General features: G+C 40.0%; 1 protein-coding gene across 15 annotated transcripts in view; it reads left to right on the top strand.

Moving 5' to 3' along the window:
- The window catches only part of ZMIZ1 (zinc finger MIZ-type containing 1), a 607902-nt gene extending 600008 nt beyond the window's left edge, over window positions 1-7894 (top strand). For all 15 annotated transcript variants that reach the window (XM_019502344.1, XM_019502343.1, XM_019502355.1 and 12 more), the window contains one exon: window positions 3348-7894. In XM_019502344.1, the coding sequence (XP_019357889.1) occupies window positions 3348-3455 (108 nt within the window). In that variant the 3' untranslated portion in view covers window positions 3456-7894. The remainder of the gene's footprint in view (window positions 1-3347) is intronic.
- The last annotated feature ends 7595 nt before the right edge of the window (window positions 7895-15489 follow it).

Genomic DNA, 15489 nt, shown 5'->3' with positions numbered 1-15489 from the left:
TGTACAATAGCAGCCCTGCAGAAGCTATTCCTCCTCCACCATACACAGACAAACTTGGCAGATGGTCCATGGAAAGGAGTAAGCTAAAGGACTGCCTTTTCCCAAATACTGCTCTCCTGGTTCACTTAAGGGAGCTTGTGACTGAATCCTCTTCTGTCAGTTTCTCTGTCTCCATACACTTTTCTAATAAAAAAGCACCACTTCTTCACATTTTAATTTTGTAGTAGGAGGATTTGATTTGGTTTTGAATAATTTGCTCCCGTGCTCATAATTCTTGGTGACTGTAACTTTTAAGAAATATTCACAGGGGTGCTGCAGACTTACACATGTGTTTTATTATTCATGCACACTTGCATCTTCTCTGCCATATACCAGCCTTTAAATAACCTTACAAAAAAGGGGAGAGAGGCAAGATCAGGGCAGATTGGATGAACCAAACCATTCTTGAACTACTACTTATAAAATGCTTTGAGTGGGTTAGTATCCAATAAGATTACATGGAAATCATCAAGGGACTGCAACTTGAGTGGCAGCTTTAGAACTGAATCCTTAGAGACCCCATTGAAATATCATTAATAGGTCACACAAACATTTAAGTAACAGTACTCTTTTGAAATAGGCGTTCATTTTCCAGTACCTTAATTATATGCAGACTATTTAATATCTGGATATCTAGCATAATATACTGAGCACATAGTTATCACTCATCAAATCAGAGTGTCTTTATGAAAGGAATGCAAAATGTTCTTAGTTGATAAGACAAGTACAGTAAAATGTGAAAAGAGTTCTTTAGAACATAGGCAGAAATTAATTACTGAGGAACACTTTGTAATGGGCTTAGCTCTTGGTGAACATGTGAAGTAAGGATTGGATAAAAATGGCATGTGACATTATTAGTGTATCAGAAGCAAGTTTCAAAATTTGCAACAGATGTCTGGCATTGTCTTCTCATTGCTAGGCAAATTACTCTTACTTTTCCACTGCAACTCACAATGATTCCCAGCACATAAGAATGTCTCTGAAGATCTTTTTTGATGTTCTCCAGCTGCCTAGATGATATTCTAATTTTCAGAAACCTTCCCTCTTTTTACAAGCTCAGCTAGCAGGTCAAATTATCCACTAAGTGGCAAAATTATCTAATCAAAGATTACATTTACAGTAAGTCACTGTGGACTAAAGGCATCACTGGCTCATTTTGGCCACATTTAATCAAATTCACTAGTTTTTTACCATTGTAGGTTTATTTAAACATGTCCCCAAACTTGAAAAAAATTGTCTGGAGACTTTAACTATCCAGATTTTCAAAAAGGATATGAAGCAATGAGACTCAGAGATTAATTACATTAATTCTTTACAATAAATTGAACTGTAAGATCTCAAGGACAAGAGCTATATTTTTCCTTGTACAGTACTTTGACGAGTGGGCCACAGTTTTGGGAGAGTGTGCCTTTATGTAGTATTGTATTAAAAAAAAATTAGTAGTATGTGAAAGGATGGAATATAAGTGCTCCATCTCTTTAGTCCAGAATAATAGCATGTTCCTAAGTGTAATGCATGGTCTTGTAAAAAATAACTTTTCAGAAAAGTTACTTTGGTGAAATTCAGCTTTTTTTAAATTCCCACCATGGTATTTTTAAAAACAGATAGAAAGGACAGTGTTCATATGTCTTTTAATTAGAAATGTCACTTACATTTCCTTATAAATGTATTTAAAGATGCATTTACTTGATTAAAATTAGGGAACTGACCTGCTTTTTCACAGGAATAACATACCTAATGTTAGTATAGTGGTGCTTAGCCATGTTAGTCCGAAGCCAGGTGGAAGGCAAGGCAGAGTGGCATGTCTGCAGTGCCACAAACGACACATTCAGATGTTCTCTGTACTGCAAGGGTTTTTTTGATATCCAGGGGTCAAAAAAATTTGTGAAGAAAAAGGGCAGCACATGCCACTCAAAAGCAGAGCTGGGCCACCCAGAGTCACAGTGCGGCTACCAGCCAGGCTCTGTGCAGCAGAATTGCCACTGGTGCAGCCCCAGGAGGCCCCCAGGATCTCAGGTAAGGCTGCTAGGGTCAGCCAAGTGCTGGCCCCAGTCTCACCTACCACTCCCAGGGTATCTTGCCATGCTCCAAAGTGCGCATGGCACAGGTGTTCCCTGGGGACAACTAATGGTGGTGCATGGTGCGCTGCCGCTAGTTTTCCCTGGGGAACCAAATGTCTGCACCACGTGTGGACGCAGCCTTAGACACTAACTGGTTCCAAGAAGCATGAGCTTTCATAGGCCAATCTACTTCATTAGGTCCCAAATCTGACAGAGGAGGTTGTTACTTATGAAAGCTGATGCCTCTCCATCCACCCTTGCCTAGCGTTCACCTAATGTTAGTATAGTAGTTGCAGTATTGTAAAGTATACTTTTTAGTTTTACAAGACTTGAAAACACACAGCAATTGGAAAGTTGTCCATCTCACTGCTGATACATGTGCTACAGTTGTCCATATTGTTTTAACCTTGTCAGTGAGAGAACAAAACATACTTATTACAGATCCCTTTTTCCTTCCCAATTTTTCATGCAACATTTTTTGCTTTTCAATAAACCATTAGATGTAGAATAAACTGGAAAATGTCTCTGGCTATGAAACAGAAGTTAGGGTTCCCCCATATGTGTCAGATCAAAAGGGTGCTGAATGAAATTTGGAACAAAAATATATGAAGCAGTTTGGCAGTGGGAATATAATTAGAAAATATTTCTGCAAGTACTCTCCAACAGTTAGTTATTAGGGAATATACTCTGCTGCCACATGGGGGTATCATACCCCTGAGCCCTTAACTTGGTCTGAGTCACACCATAAACTGCTGATGATTCACCTTTCCCAGGAAATGTTATTTTGTCTATTTAAAGCTTTCGTTTAAATGATGATCAAACTCAGTGCACATTGGATTTTTAGTTTTACATATGCTTTTTGTGAATGTTGCATATGAGAAAATGGTCAAGAACAACCTTTGAAACGATCATCAACCAGGGAATAAATTGAAATCCATGTAATAAACTCACTTTTCTCTGCTTACGGAATTTGCGATGGTGTGGTTGGCTATGAAATTGTAAATGACAGGATACTGGGATGACTGAAATTCTCTTGGCAAAAGTGGGTTATACAGGTTTTCCCAATTAAGTGACCATAAAATCTTGATGCTACACTACTTGAATGAGTTTTGTGTGCGTCACATCTTTGGATCTATTCCAATATATACACATGAAAGTCAGTTTCCAGGAGCAGACAGGTTTTAATCCCTTGTTCTACGAACGCATTTCTGTTACCTGTAATTTTCCTTTTATCTTTATATTTTGTAGCTGCTTCCAGAACTCACAAATCCAGATGAGCTGCTTTCGTACCTGGATCCTCCTGACTTGCCAAGCAATAGCAATGACGACCTTCTTTCTCTCTTTGAGAATAACTGAAATCATGTGTATTTCCCCCATCCCTCTCACTTGTTCACACATGTGTGGCTGCACAACAAGGATCTTAACACTCCCTTTCCACAGAAGATAAAACAAACTCACGACTGTGATCAATGGTGCACTCCCTGCTTTCTTCATCTCCGAACTGTTTTTGTCAGCATCACGGACTGTGAAAGCAACGGGAGGAAAACATAAACAAACGTGGTGATCTCAGACTTCTGCTAAGCATCACAACAAAGCATAGACAATTGTGCAGCTATTGGAAACCCCATTCTTTGTTAATCCCATAGAGAGAGAGTTCTGTGATACACATAGTGTAAAGTATCCTGGCAAAAACCAATCTTGGAAAGAGGAAAAGGCAACAAAATGGAACTGTCTTAATTGACCAGTCTCAGAATGTCCTTCCAACGACTGTTCTTCCATTTTTTTTAAAACTGTATCTCCCTTCTACCCACTTACCTTTCTCCACTTTCCCCAATTGCAGATTTGTGTTGGACAAATTGTATTGGCCACACACACAGGAAAACAAAACAATACAAACAAACAAACAAAACCACATAAAACACCAAAAAGCACAAATTGTACAATAAAATGTCAAGGGTAGGGAAGAAACACAAACGGCATCAAAGGGAGACTTCTGGTTAGCTAATGTTTTGTCTTCAGTAGAGGAGCCCTGTGAATCTCCAGGCTGCAGCCAGTGTGTGTTTGGGTTTATGAAATGCAGGAATCTTCCATGCTCATTTGCAAACGATTCCTCTGCTCAAATGCGCAGACTTAATGGGGGGAGGAGGAAGCAACTTTTCTCTTTATTTTTTTTCTTTTTGCTGGTTTTGGTTTCAAATCACTGCCATTTGTGGCTGCATTAATATCCAACTGTTGAAATTTATTTGATATATATATACATATATATATATATTTGCCATATATCCATACAAGGCTATATCCATACAAGGGGCAGGGGTAGTGCAAACCAAAATGTTCTTGATTATCACCCAGAGCCTTCAGATTCCTCAGCCTCTGTATCATTTGGTTTTCTGTACTGCACAATGCATAGTGAGATGAGCTGGGTGAAGGAAAATCAAAAAATACTGTAACATCACTAACAGCATATTTTTATTAATAATCAACTTGAAAGGGGCACTGGAATTGGACAGACACCTTAGAGCTTCTCTTGTTTTGCTTTACGTTTTGTTTTCAAGACTGTTACATATAGTTTTGCCTTTTACTTTTCTTCTTCCTTTATTTTAACTCTTGAGCTGCCAGGATGTTTGTTCACCAAGGATGGGCATGGGGAAAATAAGTAATTTTTGGTATGTTACTACTGCCCTCGGCAGACCCAGTGCCACAATCACTGTCTTGCCCCTGTGATCTGTGCTCCTCGTGTGGTTGCTTCTCCTGCATGAGCTTCCTATTGCTTCTGTGCCCATTTTTGTGTGCACTCTCTCTCTCTCTCTCTCTCTCTCTCTCTCTCTCTCTCTCTCTCTCTCTCTCTCTCTCTCTTATAAATTATGTACAGTAGCTGTGTAAGAAGTGCATGTGTGCCAACTTTGCCCTTGTGGTGCGACATTTCAGCTTTTGCCCACTGTACAGTTCTTGTTTTCTTTGTTACTAAGACAAATTTGTCCAACCCATTTCCTCATCCCAACTCCAATCCAATATGTCCTTATTTGTGCTCAACTATAAGTTTTCAACTTAAGTGCCAGACAGAATAATGTTGGGTTTTTTGTTGTTACTGTTGTTCTTGTCTCTTTGAATAGGTAATTCTCCCCCTCCTTTAGTTTGCGATGTAAATGGCATGCCATGTGCTTACAGTTCTGGATTTGCTTTCCTCACCAAAGTCATTTTTGTAAATTCTTTTTGTTAAAGTTTCCCACTACTGCTGTACATGCGTCGTGATATATATATGCTAGTCAGCAGCACCTTGCTGTAGATATTAAAGGAAATGGCAGTTTAGTTCTTTTATTTTCCAGTAGGAGTATTGAATCTGTCAAACATTTTATGTAGAGATGTTCCCACACTTATATTTTTCCTGTTTCGAGTTTTTTTTAAAAGGGCGCTGTTCATTATGCAAAATCAATTATTTTAAGAATTGCTATTGTAAATATCTTTGTGAATATTTTAGTATTGTCTTTGATAATATTCAACATTTTCATGATCTGGTTATACTTTTGCTGGTGTTTTTAAATACCTTGTCTGAAGAAAAATATGGGTCCTTTTTTAAAAAAAAAAATAACGAGGGTTCTTTAACAGAATAAGGGAGCATTTTTTTTCCTTTGATAAATTAGCCCAACCTTCTTATCCATTTCTTAGATGAATTGATACATCATGCAGTACCTGGACGATCAGGGTCCAGCTCTGTCATGCAAACAGGATACTAGGTGATTGCTTGGGGCAAAAGTAAAATGTTCATTGACTGTGTGTGGCTGATTGTGGGCTGGTAATGACAGGTATCGGGCCAGTTTGCCTCAGTCAACAGAACAGCTAGCACCAGCTGTTTGAACAAGTAAATGTGCACTATGGCAAGCAGCAAGTCTATAAGGTACAATATTTATATCACTCTATTGGCATTCTGGTCTTTGAAACTGGAGCGCTCTAACACTTGGGGCTGTTGGTGGGGGGGAAGGGGAGGGAAACAATACGTTATGTTTGTTCTGCTTAGAATTGTCTTTTTTCTTATGTAGAATTGACAGCCAGTAGAGAATCTCTACACAATATTAATGATACCTTTATAATACACAGTGACATGGTTGTGGTGTGGTGCTATGATCACACAACTGGTAGGAAAGACCATTCTTCAGTAACAAATGTGTTTTGTAGCCATTTTACTGTAGTAGTTTTTCCCTGTATTTTGCTGCATCATTTATATAGGTGTTTAAGTCATTTGCATGGGCAGATAATGATAAACTGACAATGTATTGCCCTTAGGGATTTTTTTTTTAGCCATAGATCTTGGAATAAAGAATGCTTCTTGCTATGAGCTGGAACTGGTTGCTCGGATTCTAGTCTGGTTCTATTAAATTGCTTCACCCCATTGTTGTTCGAGCAGCTGACTAAATTTGCAACCTGAAAAGATTCTTCTATTTAAGAACAAATACTCATTTCAGATCAGATGTATTAAGGATTGATCTTTTGCTATAGTATTGTAACTGTATCATTTACAGAGGTACCTGTTGGAAAGCATAAAGGGACAAAACTCACAAAGAATAGCAACATGTTATGGGTGGTTTTTGCATTTACTTTGAACAGTAATAGCGGAGAATTAAAACAGACCTTTTTGCAGTTGATGTTTTAAGTCTATGGGAATATTTGCTTTCTAAGACAGTAATACAATATGGTTCTTAGCCATCACCCGACTGTCGAACATTTGAGACAGTTTCAGGACTCTCTGTCAGTTAAAATCAGGTACTGTACAGGGGATTCAGCATGGAAAAGCTTTTAAATGAAAATGTAATTAACTTTTAATCTTTTCACTGCCATAATGTTAAAATGTAGAGAAAGACCTACCAAATAGGATAATCACAGTCATTTTCCTTTAAAGCTCAATTATGATATGAAATTCCCAGTAGTGTTTTTATTATACTTTTGTTTATTTTTTTAAAATCGTTCCCCTTTGGAAGCTCATCTGGGAAAGAACCCACAGAGATCTACAATTCTGCTGCCAAGACATTATTATAGGACTGACAGATACACGCCAATGTCTGCAGTGGAGACTCAAGGGACAGCTGTACATATGTAAATGACAAATAGAGACATGTTAACAGAAATGCATTCATTTTCCTTGGAATGTGCATTGTTTTTATTTCACAGGAAAAAAAAAAAGCTTGAAGCTCCATCTTATGTGGAAAATGAATCCTGTTTGTTAGCGTTTGTGAAGTCTCAGCATTTGTTTCACTTTCACTTCTGTAATATACTCTGACCCCTTGTTTTGTTTTGTTTTACCTACATGTAATATCTAGCTTATGTGTACTAGTCTATCACCTGTGTATTTTTAGGGTGCTACAGAAATAATGAAGAAAATAAGGGGATTAAAAAAATTGTAACCAAATTCATACTTTGTACAATTTTTGATATCACGATCAGAAGAGAATTAAAAAAAAAAGTACAATCTGAAGTAACATGCAAAAATGGCCATTGTCCTTGTTTGTACATTGTATGTACAGTACAATGCAATCATTTCATACTTTAAACTGGTCAGAAAAAAATAATTGTGATTTTTAGTCTTGCAAAACTGTATGTAGTTAGATGATGTGACAACCTAATATTTATCTAATAAATATGTATTCAGATGAAACCTGTATATTAGGTGTTCATGTGGTTATTTTGTATTTAAAGATCAAATTATTTGACTATTGCTAGACATTTATATACTCTGTTGTAACACTGAAGTATTCTCATTTGCTCATGTTATTTTTTTTCCTAAATAAATTTGCAAAAATTAAGGTTTGGCTAATTGGCACCTGCTTTGTAAATTTGAAATCCTTTTGTTTTAAACCAACAGAAGAAATCCACTTTGTACGTTCATTTGAAAACGATTATACTACACAATGGAAATATATGGGGAAGTGGACTGGGATACAGAAGGGCAACAAGGGATGAACCAGGGTGTGGAAGATGGAAAATAGGATGGACATAGATTTTCGGATGGGTACCAGACTGTAAACAAAAGCTCCCAGAGTAGAATTTATCCCTAACCTTGCTGTTTATATTTTGAAATGAAATCTGTTTACAGCATTGGGAAATAACAGCAGGAAGGGTTGTCTCTTGTGTTGAAATGTGTGTGTTCTATAACGAGACGCTATTGTCTATTCTTTCTTGTGGAGAGTAGGTTTTAATGGAAGGATTAAACATCTAACACAGCAGCTTGTTAATTTTGTCTTTGTTTTAAATCCCCAGGCATTCTAATATTCTTGGTTAAATCAGAAACTCTAATTAAAATAAAATGAGTGATTTGGGAAGAAAATTGGAATCAGATTTTTTTTAACTTCCCAAAGTTAAAAATGTACAGCCTGCTCTTAAAATACATCCTTTCGGACCCAAATCCTGCCAAATTTATGGCTGGAGTGTACATTTCTGTACAGTGAATAAACTCAGTGAGATTATGTGTGCAATAATAAGAGATGCCAAAGTCCTTGCAGGCTCAGGGCTACCTATTGCAGGTACAAATAGCAGCAACTTGTCTTAACGTGGAGTATTTCAGGAACAGCTATCTGAATAACTCAATGTATGGACTCAATTATTCCAGAATAAGGGTATCGTGTACACGCTTAACTTTGATCTACTTTCAAAGCACATTAATCCAAGCAGCATTTTTCCATAATGCCTACCATATGGCTTTACTTTGAAATATCTATACCTGAAAACTCCTTGTAGAGATGAACCTTTATTTTTGCTTGCAAATATACATTTGTTAGGCATATAATAATCAGATGTAGTTTGAGGCTCTTCCCAGAATCTGACCATTGATTTTTTATTTTTATTTTTTTGGCCCTTAATCTCTAGTGTGCTGTCAGCAGTACTCCTCTGAGAGCTCTCACATAATAAAGTAAAATAGCTGAGTTAAATTGGATGGCCACCAAAAAATTAATACAGAACAAGCATCTACCTTTGCTCTGGGTCTCCCTCTCATTCCAGCAAATAATGAGTAATTGTTTTCTTGTTTTCATTTTCCTGGAAAATTCCATCGAGTCTCATGCAACAATATACACCATGCAAAAAATTGCTACAGCATTATGAGGATGGTATGAAAAGCTCAAGGGATGTTTTTAAGAAAATTTGTACTGGTGGATCCTCTCCATTAGGGTACCTGATAGAATCACAATAAGTATTTCTTCTATATCTTGTTAATACTGATTTTTCCTTTTATGCAGATGAACAGTTTATTCTATGTATCATTCATTCAACTGCTGCATTATGAGCTTACCATTTATTAATATTCTAATTTTAAAAGATAATTCATTCTTATATAGCTTCAAACTTTTCTCACTGCCAAATATTTCCCAATAGCTCAGAAAAGGTATTCAGATGCTAAAGTAAGAGACCTAGGTTCTCTCTGACTAACAAAGATCCTTGAATTTTTGTTGTTAGGGTTTTCCTTGGCCTTCTAACTTACGGCCTTTTTATGAAAAGGTGACCTGATCTCTTTAGACCAGGGGTCAGCAACCTATGGCCCATAGACCAGATTCAGCCTGATGGCAATGGAATCAGAGGCATTCAGAGGCAGGAGTAGACACAACTGGGCCACAAACGGCAGTCAGGCTGCTTTTGAATTTAGCTTTGTTAATTTAGCCTGCCATTGCTGAAAAGTTGCCGATCCATGCTTTAGATTTACGGGGTAGGGAACATGTTTTTGGTCTGTGTTTGGACAGTGCCTATTGCCTAATACACTGGGGTGCTGATCAATGACTGGAAGACCTAGGTTCTATAGTAATACAAATAAATGAGTATGGTTCCAACCAACTTCCTCCCATCTCTTGAAAAAGGTAGAATGACCAATAATGAAACTCCAAGGTAGTTAGACATGTTAGTCTGAAGCCAGGCAGAAAGCAGGGCAGAGATGCGCGAAAGCAATGCCTTACGTGATTAGGGTAGTGAGTAGTATTGTCTCATTTTCCTTCAGTGCCTCCCCGGTATTTCTCTTCTTTAAAAGTCTTGAATATAGTCCTTTTTTTAATGTTTTGGGTGCTGGTTTTTGACATTGTTCTGCAAGTAAAAACATGCTAACATATCTGTGTTCTGAATGTAGCCAAGTCCTTCTGACTGTCATTGTCAGCTCTCTGTCTTATACACTTGGCTGTCTTTCCTGAATTTTGAATTATGACTAAAATGTCACCTTATTATAGTTTTTCATTTTCTGTTTCATTGAGATCCTACTTGGGATGTTACTTCTACTATATGTCCTTGTGTCAGTCTACTAACCGCATGCAGTCCTTCTCAAACATCAGAGATACAGAGGATATGCCCCATTAGGGATGACCTTTGATCCTTCTAGTCTGGTATCTTGTATTCATCATTATACAAAATACTTTAGAGGAATATAAAAGTAACCATTAATGAACCTGAGCAATTACACAATATTGTATAGAAGGGAGGGGCAGGGCAATTCTTTCATGGCCCCTGAAGGACTTCAACACACTCTTGATATGTATCATAATGATTTGCGTGATCACATAGTTTATCCCTTCTCTCATAGTTTACCTAACTCCTTGAGTTAACTCCTTGAGTTAATCTGGCTGCTCTTAGTCAATGGTTTCCCACCATATTTACTGTTTAGTGGATGCCACCCTTGTTAAACCTAGTCCCTTTTATAAATCTATTAGACTAACCAATTAAATCATGACCTCCTTACCTAGTTTCCCATATGATACACATACTTCATTTGCCCATTACTTTCCATGTTACTTGACATCAAATTTGTAATTTTTGCTTGGGCTATTCTTATCCAGAGGTATGAAGTTAAATGATCTCTAGATCAGCAAAACAAACAAGTTTTTATACATCCATGGAGTGAAAAATAATCAAGTTCCCCTGACTCCAAAGCTTTTTTTCTGGGTACTGTTTGTAGAATATAAGTCATCTTGTTCTTCTTGAGTAGCCAGTTGTTGGACTACTTCATATTTCTAATTGCATAGTATTGCACATTTTTTTCCTTCCAAAAATCTTGTGTTGTGGTGGTAGTATTTGCTTAGCTTTCTACATTGTTTTTTTTTAAACCAAATAAAAAAAATCCCACCCTAAAAAGACTGAAATTTCAGAGTTCTTTTACATGGTTTAGGGTTCTAGCCTTCATTTTGTTGTAAACTGTTTTTTAAAACTCATATTGAAATCATTATCAAAATTTTGGTTTAATTAAAACCAATTTTCAGGAAGTGAAAGTCAGATAATCATTTTGGGATGTTTTAGATTGACTTTTTGTATTTTTCTATTAATCTTCTCAAAATCTTTTTAGAAAAAGTTGTAAGGCAGGTTTCTTTTGCTTTTCAAGTCCACTGAAAGTAGTCATGTTCAGGCAATACTTTGTTTGATAAAAACATTAACCTCCTCTAATATGTGTAAACCTCCCCATTTTCTGTCCAATTACTATTTATTTTTAAAATGTGCTATAATTATTTAAGGAGAATGTTTAATGATGGTGTAGAGGGACTTTTAGGTGTTGTATGTCTTATTAAAGATAATGATAGTATATATGTAAATGCCTGCACTGCCCTTAGATAACAAGCATGCTTCTGCATTCTTTGGAGACCATTTTGACTCTTAGGATAATGACAATTTCTTTCATACAATAGAAATCCATTTTACTATAAGATTTCATAGATTTCATAGATTTAGGGTCAGAAGGGACCTAGTAGATCTTCTAGCCCGACCCCCCGCCAGGGCGGGAGAACAACAAAACCCCAAAACAAAAACGGGACTCAAATGAGTCCAGCCAGGTAGGCATCCAGCCTCCTCTTAAAGACCCCCAGGGTAGGGGCCAGCACCACTTCCCTTGGAAGTTGGTTCCAGCTCCTAGCCGCCCTAACTGTGAAGTAGTTTTTGTGGATATCCAATCTATACCTCCTCTCCATCAACTTGTGCCCATTACTCCTTGTTATGCCAGCGGGCGCTAGGGGAAACAGCGTCTCCCCCAAACCCTTCTGGTCCCCCCTAGTGAGTTTATAGACGGTCACCAGGTCCCCCCTCAGCCTTCTCTTGTGGAGGCTGAATAGGTTCAGGTCCCGCAGTCTCTCACTGTAGGGTCTGCCCTGTTGTCCCCGGATCATGCGGGTGGCCCTCCTCTGGACCCTCTCCATGTTGTCCACATCCCTCTTGAAATGGGGCGCACAGAACTGGACACAATACTCCAGCTGTGGCCTGACCAGCGTCGCGTAGAGGGGGAGGATCACCTCCTTGGCTCTACTCGAGATGCACCTGTGGATGCACGACAAGGTCCGGTTAGCCCTGCCAACCATGACCTCGCATTGTCGGCCCATGTTCATCTTGGAGTCAATAATGACTCCAAGATCTCTTTCTGCCTCCGTGCTCTCGAGTAGGGAGTTCCCCATTGTGTAAGTGTGCTGCTGGTTCCTACTGCCCAAGTGCAGCACCCTGCACTTGTCCGTATTGAAACGCATCCTGTTCCTGTTAGCCCACCCCTGTAACCTATCCAGATCCCTCTGCAATCTCTCACTCCCTGCTAGCGTGCTCACCTCCCCCCAAATTTTGGTGTCATCAGCGAATTTAAACAGGTTACTTTCCACCCCATCATCCAGATCGCTGATGAAGAAATTGAACAGCGCAGGCCCCAGGACCGAGCCCTGGGGGACTCCGCTACCCACCTCCCCCCAGGTCGAGTATGACCCATCCACCACCACCCTCTGAGTGCGACCCCTCAGCCAATCTGCAATCCATCTGACTGTGTAGGCATCTATGCCACAGTCACCTAGTTTTTTAACTAGGATGGGGTGAGAGACGGTGTCAAAGGCCTTGCTGAAGTCCAGAAAGACTACATCCACCGCGACACCTGCATCCATGGCCTTTGTGACCTGATCGTAGAAGGCAATCAGGTTGGTCTGACATGATCTCCCCCTAATAAATCCATGCTGATTGCCCCTGAGCATCATTTCTGATGCCGGCCCATCACAAATGTGCTCCTTGATGATCTTCTCAAAGAGTTTCCCCAGGATTGAGGTAAGACTGACGGGCCTATAGTTACCCGGGTCCTCCCTCTTCCCCTTCTTGAAGATGGGGACCACATTTGCTACCTTCCAATCATCTGGCACCTGGCCCAAGCACCACGATCGCTCATAGAGCCGTGCCAGGGGCCCTGCAATAACCCCAGCTAGCTCCCTCAACACCCTGGGGTGGAGAGCATCCGGACCCGCTGACTTGAACGCGTCCAGCCCCTCCAGAAGCTCTCTAACCCGGTCCTCCCCAACCTGAGGTCTGAAGGCGATCCCCTCGAGTCCGGCTTCTATCACAGCAGGGAAGTCCCGGTCCCTGCACAAGAAAACGGAGGTGAAGAATTGGTTAAAGAGGTCCGCTTTCTCCTCTGACGCAACCACCAGATTGCCCAGCGTATCCTGCAGGGGTCCCACATTACCCGGTGCCTTCTTCATCCTCCCAATATATTTGAAAAAGATATATCGCTCCTTGCTTTTCCTATTCTTCTTCCTTTCTCCTGCATATTCTAATGCATTGTCTAATTGCTCCTGCTTTGCCTCCTGATTATTTTTTAATGGTTTTAATCCATTATTTTCATGCTTTTTTTATATTTGCTGCTGTATACAGTATTAATAATTTTTTACAGCCTTTTTCCAATTCCTTTCTGTGTCATCCTACCTCAGTGCTTAGGCATGTCAGATGTCACTCAATACCTATTTACATCCTTCCAAGCATCGTTGTGCTGCCAGTCAACGAGTGAAATCTTGGCCCTCCTGAATTCATTAACTACAGTGGGTCCAGGATTTCACCTGACATCCTTATGTTGGAATTGATTTCCACCTAAACTATGCTGTGGCATTCTACTGGTGCAGTCTTATTCTCCCTTTAAACTGGGCTTCTCAGTATCAAGAATTATATGCTATCTACATCTGTCTCATACACTGTATGTAAAGAAACATGCCTTTACCACATCAAAAATCTCATTCTTTTTCTGAAGACATATCCTAGTGTTCTGGCTGGTAATGCTGAAGATGTCCTGTTAATGAAATTAAGGGGAATGTGTTACTTCAGGTACGCACAGCTCCCATTTCACTCATGTCCAATTGCAGTCCTATTCAAAGCCTTAGCTGTAACACACACAGTGCCTATATATCTTTTAGACAGGGCAGTTTGACAAGACCAATGTAATTTCTGCATTTTGGGTTCCAGGCTATGAACCAAATGCTAGAGATGAGTGCTTATCTCTCTTGTGGGCTGGCTATCTCTCTTTTGGTTTGAGGTTGGGGTGTACTTGAAAGCAAGGGACTAGGCTAGATGACCTCATGGCCATGTCCAGACAAGCATGCGCATGCGTTTCCTCAGGGACAAATTTCCCTGTGTCAAAAAAAACCCCAAACCAACCCTGGTGCTGCAAATTAATAGCATGGGGAATAATTGCACATTCAATGCCATAGATAGGTTTGTGGCACTGCATACCACATGTGCGCTTGTCTGGACACGCCCCATGAGATCACTTCCAGCTCTACTTTTTTATGATCCTATGATCTCAAAGGCTTTTTTTCTTTTTAAATCCCTTTGAGGTTAATGGAAGTAGTGAACTTCTAGGAAGTTCTGAGAGATGAGGAATGTTTTTGACTTAACCCCTGGCTTGGCAAGATGTTTGATCATCCACTATTTATCCACGTCATATCAGGGAATATTGCTTCCAGTCTGCAAACAACATTGAAAAAATTAAGCCTTGAATAGTTGCCTCATTGGCCACATTCAGATGAGTGAGCACGTGCCTGTTGCAGCACCTCAAAAGCAGTTTGAGATGCCACAAGAGGCACACTGGGAATGAAAAAATGTTCCCTGCACTGCAAATATGCTCTAAATTTGGTACCAGGAAATCACAGTATCAAAAAATAATCCACTGGGGAAAAGCAGCACAGGACATGGTCCCAGAGCATGCCCTGAGGCAACCGGAGGCTGGGTCCTCCAGGGAGACACTTTAGCACATGGCCAGAGTCAGAGTGTTTCTATGGCTGCCACATGTCCCTGCTGCTCCAGCATGCTCAGCATGCTGGAGCAACTAGGAGCAGGGCAAGGCTGCAGTGGTGGATCGGACTCAGGCTCTGTCCTAGGTAAGTAGGAACATGGGGGTGAGCAGGATTGTAGGTTGGGGGGGGACTGTGGGTGTGGAGGGGGAGAATGCTCAAGAGAGGTGGGTCCCTTGCCCACCCCCCACATGGTGCACAGCCACCCCTGCAGCAGCAGCAGCTGTCAGGACGCTCTTGACAGAGACCCCTGGATGTGCACCAGTGCCACCTGAGACCAGGGGTTGCATGTAGTGCAGGGCGACAGTCCAGCCTGCTGGCATCCAGTCGCAGGACCCACCCCTCCCAAGCAGTTCCCCCAA

Source organism: Gavialis gangeticus, unplaced genomic scaffold (genome assembly GCF_001723915.1).
Source record: "Gavialis gangeticus isolate Ggan-Ray unplaced genomic scaffold, GavGan_comp1, whole genome shotgun sequence".
In the NCBI taxonomy this organism is placed as follows: domain Eukaryota; kingdom Metazoa; phylum Chordata; order Crocodylia; family Gavialidae; genus Gavialis; species Gavialis gangeticus.
This window is presented reverse-complemented; position numbering and strand designations above follow the sequence as displayed.